Raw genomic sequence first — 25468 nt, forward strand, 5'->3', positions numbered from 1 at the left:
TTTTTTTAGAGCGGTTTTAGGTTCATCTAAAATTGAGAGAGAAGTACAGAGTTCCCATACACCTGCATGGTCCCTCAGCACTATCCAATCCCACCCCAGGATGATAAATTTATTATAATCAATGACCCTATATTGGCATATCACTATCCCCCCAAATCCAGAATTTATATTAGGGTTCCCTTGGTGTTCTGTATTCTATGGATTTTGACAAGTGTATAATGACATGTATTGACCGTTGTAGTATTACCCAGAATAGTTTCACTGCCCTGAAAATCCTCTAAACCTGTTTATTCCTCCCTACCCCCAAATTCTGGCAACGATTGATATGTTTATGGTCTCCATAGTTTTACCTTCTCCAGAATGTCATATAGTTGGAATCAGAGTATGTAGCCTTTTCAGATTAGATGCTTTTATTTAATAATACGCATTTATTTTCCTCCATGTCTTTTCATGGCTTGGTAGCTCATTTCCTTTTAATGCTGAGTAATATTCCATTATCTCAATGTACCACAGTTTATTCATTCACCTACTGAAGGACATTTGGGTTGTTTCCAAGTTTTGGCAGTTAGGAATGTATAAACATCTGTGTACAGGTTTTTGTGTAAACCTGTTTCCAACTCCTTTGGGTAAATACTAAGGAGTGCAGTTGCTGGATCATATGGTAAGAGTGTGTTTAATTTTATAAAAAGCAGCCAAACTGTCTTTTAACCTAGCTGAGCCATGCTAAATTCCCAATGCATAGGAGAGCCTGTTACTTCCCGTCCTTGCCAGCATTTGGTATTGTCAGTGTTCTGGATTTTGGCCACTCTTGATAGGTGTGTGATGGTATCATTGTTGTTTTAATTTGCATTTCCTGATGACCTATAATACAGAATATCTTTTCATATGCTTATTTGCCTTCTTTATATCTTTGTTGAATTGTCTCTTCAGGTATTTTGCCCATTTTTTAATCCGGTTGTTTGTTTTCTTACTGTTGAGTTTTAAGAATTTATATATATTTTTTTTAAAGAATTTTTTTTTCAACGTTTTTTATTTATTTTTGGGACAGAGAGAGACAGAGCATGAATGGGGGAGGGGCAGAGAGAGAGGGAGACACAGAATCGGAAACAGGCTCCAGGCTCCAAGCCATCAGCCCAGAGCCTGACGCGGGGCTCGAACTCCCGGACCGCGAGATCGTGACCTGGCTGAAGTCAGACGCTTAACCGACTGTGCCACCCAGGCGCCCCAAGAATTTATATATTTTTGATAAAAGTCTCTTATCAGATATGTCTTTTGCAGAAATTTTCTCCCAGGCTTGTCTTTTCGTTCTCTTGATATCGTCATCTTTTAGTTGTAGTTCTACAGTTAAATATGTTTGCTTCTCACCCTCAGTCCTTAGCGTTAAAGCTTCTCCAGCTTCTTCTGGATTATCTGAATCTCATTCTTTACTTGGCCACTCAGTCACTCATAGGAGAGAGATTCTCTGAAGTTTTGCAGGTTTATAACTCTTTGTCTCTGACTTTATACTTTGGCTAAATATAAAATTCTCATTTCACAGTGTTTCCCTTGACTATCTTAAAAATGTTATTCTGGGGGTACTTGGGTGGCTCAGTCAGTTGAGCGTCCAACTTCGGCCCAGGTCATGATCTCATGGTTCGGGAGTTTGAGCCTCACATCTGGCTCTCTGCTGTCAGCACAGAGCCTGCTTCTGATCCTCTGTTCCCCTCTTCCTGCCCCTCTCCCACCTGCAGTCTCTCAAAAATAAAATTAAATATTAAAAAAAATGTTATTCTGGTGTTTTCTAGCATAAACTGCTGTTGGCATTTTAATCCCAATCTGATTACCTTATAGGTGACTTGGATTGTGTTTAACTTTTTTTATAACAGTAACTTCACATATCTGTGTTTGTTTTCCATATTTAAATGAATTGGATTTTCCTGGACTGTTAGGAGGAGGTTCCTGTGAAGGAGGAGGATAAACCAAGGAGTTTCATGTTCAAGAGCTTTCCCTTCTGTTGTTATTGGTGTATCTGTGTAACCACTTCTGTCTTTCAGAGGTAAACCTTGTTCAGGAAGGTTTTCTCCTCTAGCCCAGTGCCTCTGCAAACTTTACAAGCTTAACATTATCTCTAAAAATGGTATTTCTAGTAGAAATATAAGAAAAGATAATTATTTTTTCTTACACTACTTTCTGCGATCTGTTTCCTTTGGAACCTTGCCACCGTCTTTCTCCTTTGATATCTTAGCCTTCTTTCTCTCTATGTCCATTATTCCTGTCCTGCAGTTTGGTTTCAGATTCCAAGCGTTTTTCCCTTGGGGTGGGCTTTGTACTAGAAGGGTCTCTTTGCTGGATGCTGCGTGATTCCTCAGAGTTTAGGGCATTACAGCACTGTTTGCTGTGTCAGGACTACATACACATTTTTGCATTCCACCTGCAACTTGGAGCCTGTGAAAACCTTTTCCTTTTTCTCCATTTGTTCTCATACTTGTTCTCCCAGTTTTCAGAGAGGCTGAGTCCTCTCCTTTGGGGTATTTGTAATGATTTTTGGGTTCTGAGGCTTCATACGATGCCTCTGTAGTCACTTCCACTTCCTGCTGTCCCTTCCACATAGCTTCTGATTCCTTGGTGTTGGTAGTGTAGCCACGTTCTCTCATAGTCTAAGATTTGTGGGGATTTCCTTCTGTAGTTTTGTTGAAGGTGTACTCATTGGGTTCTTCTGACCTTCCAGTTGGTATATTTGATTTTCAGGAGTTGCCCTTGGGGGATTCTATGCTGCCACCACAATTACAACACAACAAATCCATTATTTCATTAGTGTAATTGTGACCAATATATAGGAAGGTGGGATTTTTTTTAGCCCTAAATTTGAAAGATTAATTTAGGACAGCATATAAAATTGCGTATTATTTACATCTTAATAAGGGATTTTTTAAACATCTATTTGATACCTTTTGAGAACTCATGTATAAATATTAGGAAGTGATTTTGTCGTTAACATTTTTCTTAGTTTTAAATGCAAATATGTTTCATTCACTTCTGGTTGCAGGGCTAAATGGGTACAGTCTACTAATGGAAATTTTAGACTAATTGCCATATGGTACATAGTTATCTATAAGTGAACAAATTTTAAAATAAACTTGAAAAAACCACACTGAACTTTTACTGAGATGGATAAGCATAATTAAAGAAATTCCCTCCTGGATGGAAATAAATATCTTCAGAGAACGGTTAAGGGAAAAAAGAGTGAAGTTATTGAATTGTGTATTTCACATATAATATATAATCTTAATCTTTGTATGTCTCATGACGGAAACATTAAAATTTAAATATGTAAGTTGGAAATATTTGTAATTTTAGACTTGCCTCATTGTCTTCCACACAGCAAGTGCTAGATCAACATTTTCAGTGTGAACCTTAGGAGGGGACAGTATTAATATTTTGTAATTTTATTAGTAAAGATTATGTAGTCTGCTGAATCTAACTTCAAACTATGGAGATTCAAAGTAAAATGATCAATTTCTCATAGGAACTGAAGTTAAAAGATGAAGAGTGTGAGAGGCTTTCTAAAGTGCGAGATCAACTCGGACAGGAACTGGAGGAGCTCACAGCCAGTCTGTTTGAGGTTGGTCTATTTATGTCTTGGCCAAGAGCAACGTCTTGCTTTTTTTCTATTCATAGAATTGTTCTTTGAGGGAATCTTGGAAAAGTAATGCGTAGCTTTACATAGTTTCTAAGTCATCTAAGAAAAATGAAATCTTTAAGATGGAGTCTACAACTTAAAATGATGGGAAAAGGAAAAGATACCGTAAGCTACCAGTATCAATCAGGTTGTTTAAAAATGCCCATGTGGGAAGAAAGGTTGTAAATTTTAATTCTGTTTTTATTAAGTATTTAGGGGCTACTTTAAGATAATCTTACAGTGTGACTCCAGAACAAAGATGGGAAACCCTTGAGGTAGCTATCTGATAGGTGATGGTTTGAGGATTGTTAGAAAGCACACCTACTTGTTAGATGGCACACTCCACCTTTCTTTCTTTCTTTCTTTCTTTCTTTCTTTCTTTCTTTCTTTCTTTCTTTCTTTCTCTTTCTTTTCTTTCTTTTCTTTCTTTTCAGGTTTATTTTTGAGAGAGCGATTGGGGCGGGGGTGAGGGGGGAAGGATCCCAAGCTGTGCTATCAGCACAGAGCCTGACATGGGGCTCGATCTCACGGTTCGCAAGATCATGACCTGACCTGAGATCAGGAGTTGGATGCTTAACCGACTGAGCCACTCACGCATTCCCACACTTATCTCCCTCCTGCCAACAGGACCAAGATTTCTGCCCAGTTCTAGCAGTGTTTCTCATTAAGGGTTCCACTGACATTGTCATTTTGCGTTTTTTGACATATTAGTCAGGGTTCTCCAGAGACACAGAAACCAATAAGATGTGTATATAGAAAGAGATCGATCTAAGAAATCAGCACCCGTGATTATGGAAGCTGTCTGTTCCCAAAACCTGCAGAGTGAGTTAACAGGCTGAAGACCCAGGAGAGCTCATGGTGTAGTTACAGTCCAGGTACACAGGTCTGAGAAACCTGAGAACTGATGGGGCAGTTCTAGTCCTAAGGCTGACGGGCTTGAGATGCAACAAGAGCTGATGTTTCACTTGGATTTTGAAGGCAGGAAGACTTTTCTTGTACTCCGTGGGGATCAGCCTTTTTGTTCTGTTCAGTCCTTCAACTGATTGGATGAAGCCCAACCACAGTATGGAGAACAGCCTGCCTTATTTCACATACCAATTCAGATGTTAATCTCAGAAACACTTCCACAGAAACATCCAGAATAATGTTTGACCAAATATCTGGGCATCCAGTGGCCTAGTCAAGTTGACGCATAAAATTAACCATCGTACTTAGTGTTGGCCCTAAGATAAAAGTTCCTTATTCAGAAAGGTTGATGTGTTACTGGAATGACTACTGTCATTATCACATCAATAATTTCTTTTTTTTCCTCTAAAAATTTGTTTTTAAAACTTTGTAGTAAAAGATTTTAGAAAAATTTCTTCCGTTTTTGTTTTTATTTATGCAACATTTTTTTCAGTTTTAGAGGTATGCATATTTTCTTACATAATTGTAATCCTAATATATTTTGTATTTTTTCTTCAAATAACACGTTTTTGTGTTAACTTACATGGTCATTGCAGTGATAGTCCTAATCTAGCAACTTGCATACTCCACCATTTTTAGTGTTGTAAGTAACATCATAACAGGTTAAATGGGGGTTTCTTCAGATGTGGACTTTTCTGTGCCACACACCTTTGGCCCCTCCTCTGTCTTTTTTGGGATCATTTTCTTTCATGAACATTGGAAAACTGATCTATTATTATTTTTTGTTAGCTAGTCCTCAGAGATGAGAGGAAGATAAATGTAAGGATGGGAAGAGTGGGGAATTAAAGCTCTAGAAGACAAGAGCTATAGGACTTGTCACATTTTTGTTTGCAGAAGGGGTATGCAGAAACCTTAGACTTTTTCATCCAGTATTGTCTGGCCAGAAAAATTTCATAATGATGTATAGGTACTAGATAAGAAAGCAAATGTGTTAAGTTTCTCATGTGCCTGCCCATAATTTTAGCCTTGCTTAGTTCCTCTTGTTTGCACTTGTATGTATATTCTATTATATGAAGTAGGAGGAGAACAAACAGGAGAAACTTCTCCCTCTCCATAGTGGGATGTGAAGGAACAGAAATGCTGGTTTTGCAATGAATGAAAAAGTATACCAAAAAAAGGTTTTGGGTCCCTGATCTATCCCTGACCCGACAATGGCTAATAACCTTGATACTATGTATTCTTTCTGGGAAAGAAGTTACATTAATTAAAGATAATTTCAGTAATGAAGAGAATTGTCTTCAAACCAGTTATTTATGAATTTTGTGAAAAGGTGCTAAACATTTTTCTGTGGTCTTTTTAATTATGCCTTCATGATCTCAGTTTACCATTGTATTATGAAAAAGCTTTTTGCTTGCATTTTAGGTATGTGTACATATAGTTTTTTAAGAATTAAATATTATTTTGAATAAACAATTTGTACAACTTTGGCAAACTTAACATGTAACTTCAAATTAGGAGTTTGTTGTGTATGAATCATCTTGAATATAATATACTTTGTAGCAAAGTTGTGTCTTAAAAAAACTATCAAAAATAAGAACTCTAAAGTTATATAGATGTATTCCCACCTAGTATCTCAGATTTTGAGATAATATAGAATGAAATCAGTTGAAATAATGCTTTACAAAGAAAAAAAGAGGGGTAGCCTTAAGATTTTTCTTTTCTTTTTTTTTTTTTTTTTTTACATTTTGTCAACCACTTTTAGTAAATGTCTGTAATATGCCTAGTTTTCTCTCTGTAATGCCATGAGGCATATAATGAAAATTATTGTCATTTTATCTGTGAGGAAAATGAGGCATAAGAGGTTAAGGAGCAATGTTGGGATTCAAATTCATAACCCCAACCCTTACTTTAAGTACTGTGGAAATCATAAATGGGACTTCTGTTCGTCTGAAGCCACAGAAAAGGAGTCATCATTGAGGACTCTCCTTTTTCTCGCATTCAGACTGTCCGTATTTTACAAGCCATTAGTATTTATTACCTAGCCCAGTAGATGCCACATTTTTTGATCATGTACTCAATCTATAAAAGAACAATTTGAGCATGTACCTTTATTATGATGAAGATATGTAATATTGAGAATTACCTATGTGACAGGCACTGTTTTAAAAGCATATATACTTACTTATAAATTACATGTATATACTAATATATATAAATTGTTATATAAATTATAAAACACTAGTTTATAAAGCAACTCAATCGTAAATGCTTATTTTTTATAATAGTACAGAAATGTTTTATTCTCACTAAAATATGTTGTGCATATGTATATATTTTTTTAGTGAAAGTAGTACACTTGCATATGTTACCTTTTTCTAGAGAATTTTAATCTTAACAATTTATGATTCAGATGAAGTTCTGGTCTAAATTCCATATTTTAAATTAAATGTAATGCAGCTAATAACTCACAAATACATGGATCCAAATGGAAGAAATACATCTTTCTCTATATTAAATCATTATACTGAATTTTCAGTTCCATTCCTGGTTATGTGAAACTTTTTCTAGAATATTCTCTAGTGAATTTGTATTCTCTAATACCAACGATGTCTTTGTGAATTAATCAGCAAATGTTGAGTTTAAACATTATTTGAAAGAAAGAGTAAAAACACCTTCATTTGAGTCACTGCTAACCAGATAGGAAAAAAATTCTGTTTTCAAATTCTGGAAGTGTATAGACATGAATGTTTATATCAGGTCTGCAAACTACAGCCTGTCTTTACTTTTGTGCAGCCTTATGAGCCAAGATTGGTTTTTACACTTTCGAGTGGTTAGGGAAAAGAATCAAGAGAGTATTTTGTGACATGAAACCTGAAATTCAGATTTCAGTGCTGATAAATGTTTATTGAAACGGCCACGTTCACTGTCCACGTGTTGTCTATGGCTACTTTCACACTGCAGTAGCAGGGTTGAGTATTACAGCAGAGACCGTATGGCTCATAAAGCCCAAACTGTTTACTGTGTGACCCTTTACAGAAAAAGTTTGCTGACTCCTGGTGTACCTGATACTTGCATTTTTTTCAGCTTTCAGAATGGCAGAGTGATAGAAAATTTTCCAACTTGTTTTGAAGCTACTTTTTGATGTCTTTTGTCACCTTGCAAAACCCTATACGTTATCTTTTTAGCTGTTGCTTCTGCCTCCTTCTAGCTCTCTTCCCTTTCCATTTGGGCCAGGGACGCTCTTTTATTGTATCCCTCATATCACTAAGGGAAAAGGCACCCCAAATTCCAGCTCTCTTTGGGTTTACATCTTCTCCTGGATCTTGGTCCCCTAGTTCTTTACTTTTGTTAGTTCTCTGATGCCTTCAGACACATTTAAAAAAATTCTGTCCTTGTCCAGCTTTTCTGTTTATTCTCCATGTGAAGTTTGGTCCAAATTGCATAGTCTGCTGTTAAGGAAGGCAGAGTGCATTTCCAAACATTTAAACAGATAATCTCTCCTTCACATGAGTTACTTTTGCATTTGTAGTTAAAATGTCACTTATCCTGAAGGGTCAGATGAGATCTGTTTATTATTTTGAAAATATCTTCCAAATAGATATCTGTTGACAGCCACTTGTCAGAAGAATTCAGCAAATCTGGAACGTTTATTATTTTTAAAAGAAAAATGCATACCTCATTATTAAATTGGCAGCTCTTAAGGACTTCGTTACAAGATAACCAGCGTAATTGTGCTTGGAAGATTTTCAGTTAATCTCATTTCATTATAAGGCATTGATAGTAAAGCATCTCTTATTTAAGCTAATGTGATCTGTAAATTCATATTATGGGCATGTAAACAAACTGCAGTTCACTACAGCACTGGAAAAGCAAATGAACAAATGGGCATGCTGCTGTCAACTCTGATGTGGAGAATGTCTACTCTTCCACTGAAAAGTTGACAGACTTAGTAAGGATGCCATTGTCAAACATGTATTAAATGTCTTTGAAGCCGATTTCCTTCCTTGCTTCCTTTCTCCTTTCCTTCCTTCCTTCCTTCCTTCCTTCCTCCCTCCCTCTCTCTCTCTCTCCTTTTCATCCTTCTCATAAACTGCAAAATGTAGTTCTAACATATGTGTTCTTATATCCCAAGGGATTATCTCAAGCACCCTATGTACTGTTCCAGTCCATCCTTAATCCTTTATGGGATTATTCCATACAGCAGAGTAATTTTTTAAAAATAAAGATCAGTGACTGTCTTCCTTAAAAGATCATAAGGCTTCATATTGCACTTAGAATAAGAGCCAGGATTCTTCCTTGGACATTTTATTTGATTATTACAATGTAAACTGAATGTAAGCTCCTTAAGAGACAAGGACCCGTCTCTTTTCCCAGTAGGTTATTAGCACCTGGAATAATACCTCACAAAAAGGTGTCATGAGTAAATGTTTGATGAATAAACATAAGAAAAGAAAAAGGAATTAAATACCCAGAGTTTCATAGTTATTGTACAAAAAATTAAGACCTTAATAAAGGCTAATCTCTGATTTGTCCTTTTAGATTAACTCTGCACAGAATTGTCACTTAATATCATTTTGTGAATGTTTTCATTGGAAGCCCTAAGGCTTTTCAGCTGTCATTCCTACAAACTGCAGCATTATTGATGTATTAATATTTTTACCTGTCCCTTCAGTATATCTTTGCTATGACTAATAATATGAGTATGCATATTGTGACCCAAGTTACATAAACCTAACCACTGAGAATTTGGGTTTGACATGTGGGATGTTTATTCTTTCACACAGTCTTTTTACACAAGCATTCACCAGGAGGATTGAACTTGGCTACCTCAGTGATACTGGTACCAAAAGAAGGTACCTATTCCTAACTCTTACTAGTTTCTCTGTCAGACGACTGTTGTTATTTCAGGAGTTGACATGGAATACTTCATTTTCAGGTTAAAAGTTGGTAGTACATTTTTGCTACTGTTGTAGATACTTTTTGAGAGATTTTTGAAAACAAATGCTCAATGCGTTTCCGAAATTTGAGATTTCACCTTTTTCAGGAAGCTCATAAGATGGTGAGAGAAGCAAATGTTAAGCAGGCAACAGCAGAAAAGCAGCTAAAGGAAGCACAAGGAAAAGTAAGTTTTTGCTGCTTTCATAGTAAAAAAGTACAAAGAAATCAGTGATTCCTGTTTTAAGGATACTTTAACATCAATTGGCTTTTGTTCCTATTGTAAACTAGTGTTTATTTTAGAAGATTTGGAAACTGCAGGAAACTATAAAATAGGGAATAACCACTACACAGATAGAGTTAATAGTGAACAGTTGGGGTTCACTGATATTAGAACCAAAGGATTTAAAGTCTTGTGAATCACATGTATTCTCAAAAGGACTAGACAATCACATTTTAAAGTTAATATTTTTCTTAATTCACTGAAAAAAAACCCCACCAAACTGCTATTGTTTTAGGAATGAACCACAACTAATCATAAACTATTCTATTTGAAGATTTTCAAAATTTACATGAAGTTTGTGTTAGACATTTTGATAATCTGAAAATTTTCCTTTAACATTGTGAATAGCAGCTGAATCTAAACTGTAAGAAACATTAAAAAACTTGGTTTTACTTTCTTTTTATTAGTCCACAACAAATACCAATTAAACTTATATTCATCTTTGAAAGGAAAGTGTTTTGATCAAATTGCTGACATTTAGCTGAATCTGTCATAAAACTTAGTGTATGGGACTATGTTGATTTCTTTTCAAGATTGATGTACTTCAAGCTGAAGTAGCCGCATTGAAGACACTCGTATTGTCCAGTTCTCCAACATCACCCACACAAGAGCCTCTGCCAGGTGGAAAGACACCTTTTAAAAGGGGGCATACAAGAAATAAAAGTACAAGCAGCGCTATGAGCGGCAGTCATCAGGACCTCAGTGTGATACAGCCAATTGTAAAAGACTGCAAAGAGGTAACGCGTCAAGGACTGTCCCCTCTGACTCTATTGATACTTAGTAATTCTCATCACTGACGTGTCAGTTATGATTTTTGCCAGCAAAACTTTTAGTACAAAATATGCAATATTAAGATGGGGGAGGCTTTATCTAGAGCTGGCTGCTTTCAGGGAATCTCCAGTTCCATTCTCTACTTGGCTGACCTTGGAGTACCTGCTAGAAACTTGGTAAGTTTCTTCCTCTTGCTATTTCATTTAGGGAGCAAACTGTCTTGTCTTATGTAAAGCAGAGTGGGTGGCTTTAATGATCTGGCTGGTCAGAATTTGTTGGTAGGATGCTCTAACAAAATATGAATGTAAGAAATGTGTGAAAGTAAGGTGATTTTCTTGAACACAACATTGTTTTTACTTAAATTCTAGGAGAGGTAGAATTTTGTATTCTTTCACTGAGTCTTAGAGTGAATTCAGATAATTAAGCAACAAAAAATAGACCTAAGCCGTCCCTCCCCCCACTTTTTTAGAGCTCTGTTTTACATTGTTTTATTCAGGTACATCATTAATCTTTAAGAAGTTGTATTTGCTCATTTGCTTAAGTTTTTGCATGGAAGCCAGGAGTTTATTAAATTGAATAACCAGGGTTGTTACTTACTTTAATTGAATTGCATTTGTTTACTTATTAATAAAAAGGATGCTAGTGAGAGAGAAGTTCAATATGTGGCCAGATCTGAATGTGACAGAATCTAAAATCCATGTTCATGAAATACTTAAGACACTTTTTTAAGTTATAACCTTAATTTCTTTGAATTTAATTAACATTTTTAATTGCTTGGTACAACTTACATTTTTGCTGCAGTTTCTCAGTGTGTGTGATTATATACCTTGTTTTCCATTGTTTACACTAACGAAATTTAAGTGTTTTCTCATGGAACGTTTTAAAGTTCTTAGTTTATGAACTCTTAAAATGTGAATAGGTAACATACAACTTTTTGCTTTGTAGATATATTCGGTATTCTAATGTTTTGTGAAAACTTATCAAAAAGGTTTTTTTTTTTAAGTTTACTTATTTATTTTTAAGAGAGAGTGAACAAATGAAAGCACATGAGTAGGGGAGGGGCAGAGAGAGAGGGAAACAGAGAATCCCAAGTGGGCTTGGAGCTAACGTAGGGCTCGAACTTACTAACTCACTAAAGGTGAAATCATGACCTGAGCCGAAATCAAGACGCTTAACTGACTGAGCCACTCAGGCGCCCCTCAAAAAGTTTTATTGGACAAAGGAAACACACAGAGTTGACCTGTGTAAGCCTTAGAAGAAGGTAAAACAGTTGGAGAGAAAGTGAAACATGCCCACGTTTCTGTAAAAAAAAAGTGACAGTCACGATATTTGCAGCATATCTGCTGAAAGCACTTAAAGCACACGTGCGTGCATGTACGCACACACATTATGCAAGACTTTGCAGTCAAGTCACTTAGACACGAATCTGAACTTGTACTGGTTTTTTGATCTGTAACCTTAGGCAAGTTACTTTTTTCTCTAAGCCCTAGTTTCCTTCTCTAAAACAGTGAAGAGCAGAATGTCTGTCTTGCACAGCTGTGACGATTAAGTGTTTAGGAAGTGCTTACGGTAGTTCCTCGCACAGGGTCAGCTCTTAATAGTTTAAGTTACTGCCTTTAAACTAGAATCTTTCCTTAGAATACCACTTAACCTGCTTTGGGGTTTATGTCCATTAAAGGGTAGACTTTACAAAGAAAATGAATTTGGAAATGTAAGTATTGTTATATACCTTAAAAGAAAGTCTGTGGGGAAGCTTGGATTTCAGACTCAGCCTTTCATTACTTCCATGGAAACCACCTGCACATGTGATTAAGCTGTCCTAGAGGCCAGAGCTGTAGTCAGTGTGTCGTTTGTGGTGTGTCCAGTGCTTCTGGACGAGAGTGGCTTAGAGCTGGATGAGGGGCACTACCTTGAGTGGGCTGCCAGGGGCAGGTGTGGCTCTGTATGTGACAGGTGGTATTGAGCTGAGTAGAGGGCATCTGGAGGGAAGAATACTTGGGGAACAGTTCATTTAAGAGAGGAGAGGGAACGAAGGACAACTGAAGAGTGAATCGGGAGGCAGGTGCCAGCCTGGATTATTGTTGATAATTCAGACAGTAGTCATTGGTGTTGCTGTGGCAAAATACGCCTTAATAAATGTTATGTTTTACGGTATTCAATTTAGGAGGGTATATATATGCTGCTTTTAGACCTGCTGCTTATACAAGAAACATTTTCAAAATTCTTTTGAAAGTGCCTTCAGGTGATAGCAGAACAGTTAGTGTCCCTTTTGATCCAAACTAGGTTTCACAATTTAGTCAGTCTCCATTTAGCCAAACACTTTATTTAACTTTGCTCCCGATTACTTTTGGATTATTTTCAGAAAAGACTTCTCATTTGTTTTATATTCAGAGCAGTGTGCACATGTGTCTTAAGAGGAACTCCAGCGCTTTTTAGGGGTGGGGTGGAGACAATGGTAGCATCATTGGACACCATAGTGGGTCCGTTGAAAAGGGCTCATTTGGATTTGTTTGAGAGCTTGAATTTTTTAAGAAAGTTGGTACCGTATTGTAACTAATCAAGAGTGGTTGAATTCATTATTTTAAATGAGGATTTCTTTTTCAGTAATGTTTAAATTAGGTTTTAGTTTTATAAAGTGATTTTATGTTTTGTACCCTTAAAAAGATTATTTTATGTTTTTTTGTTTTTTTGTGTTTTTTTTTTGGTTTGTCAGGCTGACTTATCTCTGTATAATGAATTCAGATCTTGGAAGGATGATCCCACAATGGATAGATCGTGTCCTTTCTTAGACAAAATTTATCAGGAAGATATCTTTCCATGTTTAACATTCTCAAAAAGTGAGGTAATTTTTTTTTATTTTAATAGGAATGCATTAGAGTGGTTCCTGTACGTTTTGCTAAATCATGCTGTATGTTTTCTATTATGTAAATAAATTATTCTAACATGTTGTGATTTACCATTTTCTTTATTCCGTATTAAGATCATGATAATTTCCTGGCATTCAGTTACTGAACATCTTTGCTTATCTGAGCAGAGGATCATTCATAGAGTGAAGTGTTAGTTACACTGGAGTGAAGTATTAAATGTGCACTGGGGGTAGGGCTTAGTTCTTGATTCTTACTTAGCCCAACACTCAGGGTAAGGGAAGTTCTCTATACTCTGAGGTGTTTATTAGGTTTATGTATACATGATAAAAAAAAATCATCATTTCTTCATCTTTAAAATGGAAAAAAATGCCTTCCTTGCCTATGTCACAGGGTTGTTAAGAGGTTAAAATGAAGCAAATTAAGTACATACAAAAACTTTTTAAAAATGTAGGGTACTATACCAATGTCAGGTCACAGTTTTAATTTGTACATATGGAAGGTTTGTCTATAAATATCCTGTCAATCAGTGTCTAAGAAATGTAATCCTAAGAGTCTTATGTTAAGTCTTCAGAGGATTTAATTATAACCTTACTTGTCAGGAGAAGTTAAAATGAACAGTAAAACACTTTTGATATGTAGGTATGTAACTCACTGTGTCTCTGTGTCTGTTTCTAGGTAGGCCATATTCCGTATTAGTAATCTTGCCAGACTGAAGCAACGTGCTGGTTTCAGCTGTTGTTGATCAGTTGCTACCATCTCCATCTGGGCATTTAATATTTGATAATTCAGCTAGTTCTTTTGTGCACATAAGTACAAGTTCAGAAAATACATAGCTGTAATTAGTATATATTGCTGTGTTATGAATGACTAGTATTCAAAAATATGCATAAATTTAGCAAAATGAGGCATTAGGGTATTCATCTTGAAGTGGTGTTAATAGTGGATGCTAATTGTGGGTAAGAGATGGACAGAGATTGGAATTAATGCCTTCAGTTCTCTTCCAGATAATGAGGTAAGTTACTTAGCTATAACTGAATTGCCTGCCTTTCATGATAATATTTGAGTTGTAAAAATACTCAAACCAAGATTGTATAGTTTCTTTCTTTTTCATTGGCTAAGACTAAGCTTACAGTAGAGCTTGGGGAAAGAATAATTTTGAAGATTAGTTTATTATAGAATACAATTTTAATATTTTTATGTCAGCATAGCTTCTGATACTTTCTGTTTTTTTTAAAGTTGGCTTCAGCCGTTCTGGAGGCTGTGGAAAACAATACTCTAAGCATTGAACCAGTGGGATTACAACCTATTCGATTTGTGAAAGCTTCTGCAGTCGAATGTGGAGGACCAAAGTATGTTTTTAGAACTGTGTCTTGTAGAAAACACTGAGTTTTAAAAATGTTACATTTGTAAATATTTCGTTTTCCTACTTTTAAATGGTTAAATTTCTTGTTAGTTTTCTATTTTGTGCAGCTAAAGACAAATCCTCAGTGCAAGCTGTAGCATTTCAAATGTAGCATCAAAGGGAGAGCCCTTTTAATTCAAAAGTATACATATATGTTAGCTTAGGTGTTAGAAACATTTTTTTTAAACCGTCCGTTGTGACTCATTAACTGATCGTAAAATCAGTTTAGTGGGTCATAAGCAGAATATTTGTTTGTTATACATATAGAAACAGCTGTGTGTAGTAGGTTTTGGTGTAGAATATTTCTTCCTAATGTTGCCATTAAAAATAGTTTGGAAAGACAGTGAATTAGACCAGGTCTTATCAAGCATGAAAACAGGACACCAGAAAGACTTGAATAGTCCTCCTGTTTCGTGCTGTCGTATAAAGGATTCTCACTCTGGTAAATAATCGGTTCTGTCTTACATGAGAGCTACTTGGCAATTATATACCTTCAGAGGTAAGACTCCCACATTTCATAGCGGAGCAGGCTTTTTTCTCTCCAGTCCTAGGAGGAGGAAAGACTGAAACCAGTGGTACCTAGAGCCTTTGGCATAGATGTTTGCAAAGTGACTTGGAAAGATTTGGAGGAAGCTGCTTACTTGGTGGTTCAGAACGATGTATATATGTGAAAGCCTGAGAAAGCTCCTAGAAAGCAGTAATTGACTCCTGTCTGAGTCATTTTGAAGGCAGAGGAGGAAAGGGCTTTTTGAGATTAACCGGTAGGTCTGTGTTAAAGCCTGCTGTAGGAGTTGTGTGCTTCTTCTCATTTCCTGTTGTGCATATTGCCGTTCTTAAATTTTTTTTTAATGTTTATTTATTTTTGAGAGAGAGGGAGAGGTTGGGAGAGAGAGAGGGAGGGGCAGAGAGAGAAGGAGACACAGAATCTGAAGGAGGCTCTAGGCTCTGAGCTGTCAGCACAGAGCCCAAGGCAGGACTCGAACTCACGAGCCGTGAGATCATGACCTGAGCCGAAGTCAGACAACCAACCGAGCCACCCAGGTGCCCCTGCACATTGCCATTTTTAACAGGATCACACAATGTTAGTATTCAGATAGTTATTTGTGGGGAGTGCCTAGTCAAGTATTTGCTCTGTGAGCCACACATCCACCTAGCATTGTGTCCTGTTTTATGCTCCCATGTGCTGGTAGCACAGCGGCCTCTGAATTTCTAAATTTACATTTCTAAATTCTACCCTTCCAACAAACACCGAAGTATTTTTATCTTGATCAATTATAACAGTTTTTGTGCTTTGAAGGTCTATGTGTACCTTATTTTAAATGTAACATATAGCAGTTTTTATTACAGAATTTAAATTTCTACTTGCGTTATATAGAACACATACATGTGCAAATATCATATGATGACAAATGAGCATATCAGAGCGAATTTATGTAGTGTTTTGGTAAAATAATTATAGATGTCAGGTTTAGGGAACACTTTACATAGTTTAGGGATATTGTGCTTGTGGCAGTGGGGTTAGATGTCAGGTGTTTGGGAGTGCATGTCGTGTGACAAAACTTAAGGAAGATACTCTCTTCTGTGAAGTGTGCAGTATGGCCCCAGCCAGGGCTCTCCTGGACTAGGTAGTGAAGGTAATCACTAAGTAAATGGCACATGCTATAGGAACGTTGAGAAAGCCAGGACCAGTCTTGTGATGGTGATGAGGGGCTGTTACTGGAGGCGGGGAGATTTGATCCGGGTTCTCGAAGCATGGGTAGAATTTGAGTAAAGAAAAGTACATGTGATTGGAGGCCTGGAAAAATCAGAGAATGGTGAGTGTGTAGATGGGAAAGATGTGACAAATCTGAAGAGCATTTTGGAGGGAAGAGATTCAGGTGGGGGCTGGGAAAAGAAGAGCTAGAGATGCGTCAGGTTTCCATATAGACGTGTTGACCTCCCCAAGTGAAAATGGCAGGTGTGGGTTTGAAATCTGGGGACTAGAGCTGTTCAGACATACCAAGGTTCTGTAGCAGGCTGACAAAATGCACTTGGAGGCCAGAAGACTTGGCATTGGATCCTACCTCAAATGAAAATGTATTGGCTGTGACAGTTCACAGGTGGCTTTATAAATGAGATAAGAAACACTGTCATTATTTCAGAAGTTGATACTTGAAACCACTTTAGCAAAGCACTTTCAAAATCAAAGTACTTGACAAACAGGTGTATGTCTGTTTCTGGAAGAGTAGTGTATCAATTGACTTTTATCAGTTCAATGCAACTTTTCCTTCTTGTGTAAATTACCCCTTTGGCGGTTCCAAGGACTCTTGACACTTGTGCCTGAAATTTCTTGATCTTCTATCCTTCCCAAGCTAGTAATTGGTATTTTTAAATTATTTTTATAGATCATTAAAGGAAATTTCTTTTTTTTAGTAAAAAAAATTTTTTTTAATGTTTATTTTTGAGAGAGGCAGGACAGAGTGTGAGCAGGGGAGGGACAGAGAGAGAGGGAGACACAATCTGAAGCAGCTCCAGGCTCTGAGCTGTCAGCACAGAGCCCAATGTGGGGCTCGAACCCGCAAACCATGACATCATGACCTGAACTGAAGTCGGACAGTTTAACTGACTAACCCTCCTAGGCACCCCATGGAATTTTCTAAGAAAGGAGCAATGAGGCAAACTTTCTTTGAAAAGATGAGAATTCTTTTGTGGGTGGAATGGCCATCTCCAAAATTATCCTATTTTAAGTACACATTCTCCATTTGTTTTCTTAATGTGGAGGTGCATTTGTATCATATTTCTTACAAGTATAGCTGAAATTTAATGTTCGTGTAACGTAGTTTTCTTTATTATATAATTTATAATGTCATTTAAAATGTTGGCCACTTTATCTTAGTTACAACTATATTCATTTTGCCTTGAGAGGGAGTGGTAGTTGTGTTCAGCCATGGTCCTTGCTTCAGAGGGTACCAGCTGGGCTGCTGTAGGTCTGCTCTGGCAGATAAGCCAGCATCATTGTATTGAGCTGTACAGTGACCAGGGGCTCATCACTTAGCCAGCAGTTATTGAATGTCTGCTGTATGCCAGGCACATGCTTGGTGCCTGGCATTTAAAGATAAATAAGATACAGTCCCCATCCTCGAGAGACTTACAGGCTCATTCCAACCAGAAAGCCTTCATACCAAACCTTAAGAGTCCATGGTATGCAAACAGAAAGGATGGTATGTTTGAATATAGTGTACTTTGTATAATTATTGAGGGTCAATATTTTTGTAAGGTGGCCTGTTCCTCTGTATTTCTCAGGCCTGGAGCCACATTAAATGCATATACTGCAACCAGACCCACCGAAAAGTACCACATCTAGAAACTTATCCTGCAAGCTGTCTTAGTAACATGTTTTGAGACTTGAACACTCATCATCAGGTTTTTTTGAAACTGAGGAAATAGTTGAACTCCTGATGGGAAACTCAGAACTTCCCTGTGGCTGGTTACTCATTTGTAAATTTGCTTCAGAATAGGACATATATTTGAAACATTTAGTTTCTGTTCGAAAACCATGGTGAATGTTCTGTTGTTGAGCTTATGTTAGAATGTAGGCCCCAAGGGGGCAGGGTCTTTTGTCATTTTCATCATGATAGCCCAGCATCTATAACAGTGCCTGATACACAGGTCTGAAATATTTGTTGTCTTAGCAAATGTAAAACTTGTACAGAAGGTAGGAGCAAAATGTTTTTAATTAAAAAAACAACAAACTAAAATTTGTCATTATTTTACAGAAAATGTGCTCTAACTGGCCAGAGTAAGTCCTGTAAACACAGAATTAAATTAGGGGACTCAAGCAACTATTACTATATTTCTCCCTTTTGCAGATACAGGGTAAGTAACTTAACCATGAATTTTAATAAAGCTCGCTTTGATATGACATTTGACTAATGACTTTTTTTTTCCTTTTGGCCTAGATCACCTCTGTATGTAACTTCTTTACATACATTCGATATATTCAGCAGGGGCTCGTGAAACAGCAGGATGGTGAGTGTTATTAATTGGTTATAAAATGTTTACATAAGACTTCAGCAAAAAGTATAGAACGTAGTAATGCTCAAGTTTTATTATTGGTGCATTTATATTGAAGCTCTTACAGTTCTAATGTGTGGAGAATTTGGGAACTGATGTCTTTTAAAATGATTCAATCATTGTATTTGCCTCATTTTACTCCAATTTTGAGTTTTAAGCAGGATCAGTTATAACTCTTAAGAGATATATGATAAACCAGATGGTAAATGTGAGGGGACTAGTAATTAGGTCATTGAATTTACTCCTAAGAAATAAAAATATTCATTTTTATTATTCAATTCAATAATAAATTCATTTTTATTATTCAAGCTCTAGACATGGTCCGATTTATTTTAATTGGTGGGAACCATGAGGATCTAACAATAATTTTTTTGTATATTTCCTACTTTTATGTATGAATTAATAAAGCAGTCATGAAGATAGTTCTGAATGGGATAAAGATTACTGTATTGTGAATCAGCAGAAACACGTAGATGATATATTCAGGAGAGCCAACATCATGCAAGTGTTTTAATACTTTTAATACAGTCTTTCATGATTACTGATGATTCTGTAGCCAAGTGTCTTAAATGCCAGGCATAAAAATGAATAAGGCCCAACTGCTCTAAAGCAGTGTTTCTTGAGTACATGTGATTATTTTAAAACAAATAGCAAATACTAAGCTAGGGATGAGTCCATACCCATTTTGTATTTGATGTTGTTAGGGGAATTTCCTACTCATATTTTTTTTAGGCACTGAAAATATTTTTATATTTAAAAACTGGAAGAAATGTATTATCTTTCGGTCATGTAAACCAGTGACTCTTAATTCTGTGGAAAAGTTAGTTATGCTGATAAAAACGTAGTTTAGTATTTCTAAAGCTCTGGTATGTTGAGAAGAGACATATTGATTTAGAATCCCATATAATTAGATTTTAATGCCTAAAAGAATGAGGGTGAAACCTCTCATTAATGTTTAATTTCAACCTGAGCAGCAAAGCCTTTAAACTGTACAGTACTTTTTATGACTTTTCATAAAATTGAAATATTTTTGAATACCTGTTGGTAGATCATAGGATTTAAGCCACAGAACAGATGATTTATGTTGAGTTAAATTGTCAAGCATGTTTTTTTCCCGTTAAAATAAAAAAAAAGGTTTTCTGGGGAAGATGAAAGATAATTTCCTTTATGAAAATAGTAAGAAATTGTCATGGGTGGTAGTGGGGGTGATGGTGATAGGAGTGGTCTCTTCTCTGGTTCTGTTACTTTTCCACTTCTGGTACTTGGTACACATCATATACTGTGTGAGTTTGTAGCAAATAAATATCATTAATTTTAAAATTTGTTAATTGTCTGTGCCTTTTGCCAAAAAGGATTTAGGGCAGCTAATCTAAAGCAGGGTTTCTGAGGCTTGGTACTATGAATATTTTGAGCTGAATAGTTCTTTGTTGTGGGGGCTATATTGTGCATTGTAGGATGTTTAACACCATCGCTGAGCCTTACTCAGTAGAAGCCAGTAATGAAAAATGTATCCAGACATTGTCAGATGTACTCTTTAGGACAAAATCTCCCCTAGCTGAGAACCACTGATCTAAATCAATCCAATCGGATGATGTGTCTGTCAGAGGGGGACCTTTTGTCTGAAATACAAAGCCACTTTTTTCAAGTTACAGAAGTGGCTTGCCAAAGTAGAGATAATTGAAATTTACAGATCAACCTTTGCATTTATTTTTATTTCTAATTTGAGCCACATACAAAACCTTTCTTATTATTACAAAGAATGTTACTGAGTTTTCTGGACTGTCTTTTGTTTTCCTTTTTTTCCTGTTTTACTCTCCGTTGGTGTTGATAAACAGTGGAATGGCCAAGATGTAGCAAACTAGAGCAAGAAGATCCATGAGTTAGAATAATTGAGGACTGAGTGTAATTACTTATGAAGGCGCTAGGATTGCCATTTATTCAGGACCCTGAAAGTGTCTGCCTTCTGTTGGGCTAACGTGGTCATCTATGTATCTAACAAACAGTTGTGATAAAAGTGGGATGCTCACAAATAACATGAAAAAGTTTCTGTTGAAATAGCAATAAAATGTCGAGGCATTCGGTACGTCATTCAGAAATGCCCAATTGACATTTCAGCTAATGTTAAATTCTCAGTGAAACAGTTAAAAAATAATGAGGATGGTAATTTATGATTTATGTGTCTCCTTTTCTATTTGTATAGTTGATCAGATGTTTTGGGAAGTTATGCAGTTGAGAAAAGAGATGTCATTGGCAAAGCTGGGATATTTCAAAGAGGAACTCTGATGCTCTCTGCCTGGGACCATGCATGAACCTCCCTGAATACCTGGAAAATGGCTGAATATTTTTATGGTTACTTGATATTTATTACCAAGGAGTGGGCCCAAGACTTTTTCCCTCTTTTGCAGATTACACTAAGAAGTACTGTGATTTCTTTTAAATTGACCTATGCTGTGTTTGCTTACTCTTTAGTTGAACACACTATAGAGAATTACAGGTGTACTAGTGATTGTAATTTATAGTTGCCCAAAAAACAAAAATAAAAGCTAAATAAATAAGTACATAAATGTTAGATTGAATATGTTTTTGCTTTCTCTTCTAGCTCTGACATGGTATGTAGGGTAAGCTGAATGTATTGAATTGTAGCTTTCAAACTGCACAGCAGCCTGTGACAAGGAAGAAGGCTGAGTGAACAGGATCATCTCTTTACCCCCACAAGAATGACTCTGTTTTTGTCTGTTTTGTATATTGAGCCTCAAAGAAGGATTTTATTTAAAGAAAGAAAGAAAAAAAACCACTTCACTATATCCATCTAGAGAAAGCTACTGTTAGTATTTCTGAAGAATAGCTTTTTGGCTTTCAGATGTTTTCTCCCTGCATATGCATATTTCTGAAAGAAAAAGACTTCCTTTTTTTTTAATGTTTTTTTAAATGTGTATTTATTTATTTTGGGAGAGAGGGAGAGAATCCCAAGCAGACTCCGTGCTGTCAGCACAGAGCCCGATGTAGGGCTTTAACTCACAAACTGTGAATTCCTGACCTGAGCGGAAATCAGGAGTCACATGCTTAACTGAATGAGCCACCCAGGTGCCCCTAGACTTACCTTTTTAAAAAAAATTTTTTTTAACATTTATTTATTTTTTGATAGAGACAGAGCGTGATCGGGGGAGGGGCAGAGAGAGAGGGAGACAGAGAATCTGAAGCAAGCTCCAGGCTTTGAACTGACAGCACAGAGCTGAACGTGGAGCTTGAACTCATGGACCATGAGATCATGACCTGAGTTGAAGTTAGACACTTAACTGAGCCACCCAGGTGCCCCCTCTAGACTTACTTTTTTCTTTTTCTTTTTTTTTTTTTTTTAATGTTTATTCACCTTTGAGAGACAGAGACAGAGCATGAGCTGGGAAGGGGCAGTTAGAGAGGGAGACACAGAATCCAAAGCAGGCTCCAGGCTCTGAGCTGTCAGCACAGAGCCTGATGCAGGGCTTGAACTCACGAACTGTGAGATCGTGACCTGAGCCGAAGTCTGATGCTCAACTGACTGAGCGACCCAGGCAGCCCCTAGACCTACTTTTTTAACTTAAATATTTTTTCTGCACCTCTTAATTACTACATGGTTTGACTATAAGATGTTCATATAACTTGTTTGCAAATTAGGTTTTAAATTATTTTTTGCATCAATAATGCTGTGATCAGTATCTTTATGCATACTTCTTTGCACATTGTTGGGTTGTTTCCTTCATGTAGATGCTTAGATGTAAAATTGTTGGGCCAAGGTGTATGTATATTTTAAAATATTTGATCTGCTTTGCCACATTGCCCTCTACAGCAGTTGATTGTATTTTTACAAATACAATCTGAAGATGACCTTGTTTTCAATCCTGTCTTCAAAGACTTGGTCAACCTTACCTATGGAAGATTCAGTCACCAAAATGGATGGGACTCTACAGACAAAAGGATATTTGAGTATGGAATGGTATGGACTGGTAGAAACCATCACTACCCTGCCCAGTTCAAGAATCTGAAATTGAGCATGAAAAGATCTTTGAAACTAGAATTTTCTGTCCTGATAAATAGTTACTCAAATGTGAAGGCATAATAAACATGTTCTCAGACTTTCAAAACTTCAGAAAATTTTTCACACAAAGATGCAAGTTAAAAGCACTTAAAAAAAGAAAAAAAAAACTTTTGGAAAAAGTACCTAAGGATGAAGATAAACAAATCCAAGGGATGCTACAAGAGATTTGGGCGATAAAAAGAGATACTTATGAGGTTTGTTGATGACTTTAAAAGAATAAAAAGTAAGGCTAAAGAAAATAAAGTATATGCATAACAATGTAGAATTAAAATTCTTTACAGCATCAATATAGTGGGAGTGAGAGGAAACCAGAGATCTTGAGGGTAAAGTTCCTATCTTGTTAGAAGGAAGAGAAACATACTAATTAAATAGGAAAGAAAAAAGAAAAAAAGACCAACTAAAGAAATGAATAGAGTGGTAGGGAAATAATATATTTATACACAAAGCATAAGGACATGGAAAGGTTGAAATAAAAGCATGGAAAAAAGATAGGAAAATACTAAAAGAAAGCTAGTGTGGTTATGCTATTATCCAACAAAACAGACATTAAAATAAAAGCATTATTAAGGATAGAAATAGGTGATATATAGTGCTAAAATTTGAGTTCAAAACTTAGTAAGAAAACCAATAGTAATAGAAATAATTGAAGAAACCTAAAAATACTAGGGTGACTAATACCAAACTTGCAATATATAAAGAACTCCTACAACTCAGCACTAAAAAGCTAATAATCTGATTAAAAATGGGCACACATCCAAAATAGACATTTTTCCAAAAGAAGCCATAAGGATAGATGCATGAAAAGGTGTTCAATGTCACTAATCATCGGGGAAATGCAAATCAAAACCACAGTGAGCTAGCACTTTACACCGGGCAGAATGGCTAGTATCAAAAAGACAAGAAATCATGAGTGTTGACGTGGATGTGGAGAAAGGAAAACCTCATGTACTCTTGGTGGGAATGTGAGTTGGTGGAGTCACTATGAAAAACAATATAGAGAGGTACCTCAAAAAATGAAAAATAGAATATCATTCTGTTCAGTAATGCCACCACTGCTGGGTATTTACCCAAAATAAATGAAAACACCAATTCAAGAAGATATATGCACTCCTATGTTTATTGCAGCATTATTTACAGTAGCCAAGATATATCCTGAGTGTCCATCAGTAGATAAATGGATAAAGAAGATATGGTATAATGATACATTACTCAGCCATAAAAAGAATGAAATCTTGCTATTTGCAACAACTTGGATGGAGCTAGAGAGTATAATGCTAAATGAAATAAGTCCGAGAAAGACAAATATCGTATGATTTCACTTAAACGTGGAATCGACAAAAACAAATGAATAAACAGAAACAGACTCAAACACGGAGAATAAACTGGTGGTTGCTAGAGAGGAGGGGAGTGGGCTTCCAGCAAAATGTGAAGGGGATTAAGATAAATCATGGGATGAAAAGTATATCATAGAGAATGTAGTAATATACAATAATATTCTAGTAATATTACATTAATAATTATACAATAATATTGTAGTAACCTTGGTGACTGATAGTAGCCATCCTTCATGTGGGGAGTATTGAATAATACTATGAAATTGTCAAATTGCTATGTTGTACACCTAAAATATATGTCACATGTATGTCATATATACTTCAATTGAAGAAAAAGTGTACAGAAAGTAGTGCTTCAAGGAAAATTTTGTAGCTTTAAATCTTTATATGTATATGTGTGTATATATATATATATATATATAATTTTAAATGAGCTAGTGTTCAATTGAAGTTACAGAAGGACAAGATAAAGCTAAAGCAAGAGATAAGAACAGAAATAGAAAATAGAATAGAAATAGGATCAACAAAGTCATATGTTGACTGAAAAGATGAACAAAATGGACAAAAATTTCCGGTAAGTTTATTATGGAGAAAAAGAAAATGCACAAATAACCCATATCAGGAATAAAAAAGGTTATGTCACTATCAATACTGCAGATTTTAAACAGCTGAATATTGTGAACAACATGCCGATATGTTTGAAAATTTAGGCAAAAGGGCAAAATTCTAGAAAATGTTACCTAGAAAAATCAGAAACCTGAACAGTGCCATTACTATTCAAGGAAAGGAAGTACTTTAAAATCTCACAAATAAAACTCTAGGCATAGATGATTTTAACAAACTTTAAAGAGTTAAGAGTTACTCTAATCAGATACATTCTTCCGGGAATAGGATTAGTATGTCTTGCACATCAAAAACCAATATAATGTTGATAGTAAAACCAGATTGGGAAGTTGATACAAGAAATGAAAATTATAGATCCATTTTGTCATGAAGATATCTGCAAAAGCAAACACTGTAACACACTGAGTGGTGTTTATGCCAGGAATGCAAAAATGGTGTATTAGAAAATTTATAAATGGAATTCACATTTATAGAATAAAAGTGAAAAACCGCCTGCCTGATCAATAGATGCAAAAAAACATTTAATGTTTTCAGCTTGATGAAGGATATCTTTAAAAATC

General features: G+C 36.0%; 1 protein-coding gene across 6 annotated transcripts in view; it reads left to right on the forward strand.

Moving 5' to 3' along the window:
* LOC122474035 (RAB3A interacting protein) overlaps nt 1–21444 on the forward strand; it is a 47607-nt gene extending 26163 nt beyond the window's left edge. For 4 of the 6 annotated variants that reach the window (XM_043564990.1, XM_043564988.1, XM_043564989.1 and 1 more), the window contains 8 exons: nt 3506–3601; nt 9609–9686; nt 10316–10519; nt 13267–13395; nt 14657–14769; nt 18578–18677; nt 18761–18830; nt 21076–21444. In XM_043564990.1, the coding sequence (XP_043420925.1) occupies nt 3506–3601; nt 9609–9686; nt 10316–10519; nt 13267–13395; nt 14657–14769; nt 18578–18677; nt 18761–18830; nt 21076–21158 (873 nt within the window). In that variant the 3' untranslated portion in view covers nt 21159–21444. The remainder of the gene's footprint in view (nt 1–3505; nt 3602–9608; nt 9687–10315; nt 10520–13266; nt 13396–14656; nt 14770–18577; nt 18678–18760; nt 18831–21075) is intronic. The other 2 variants (XM_043564991.1, XM_043564992.1) reach the window with 1 other exon arrangement.
* Nucleotides 21445–25468: the final 4024 nt, after the last annotated feature.

This window comes from Prionailurus bengalensis, chromosome B4, assembly GCF_016509475.1.
Source record: "Prionailurus bengalensis isolate Pbe53 chromosome B4, Fcat_Pben_1.1_paternal_pri, whole genome shotgun sequence".
NCBI classification, from domain to species: domain Eukaryota; kingdom Metazoa; phylum Chordata; class Mammalia; order Carnivora; family Felidae; genus Prionailurus; species Prionailurus bengalensis.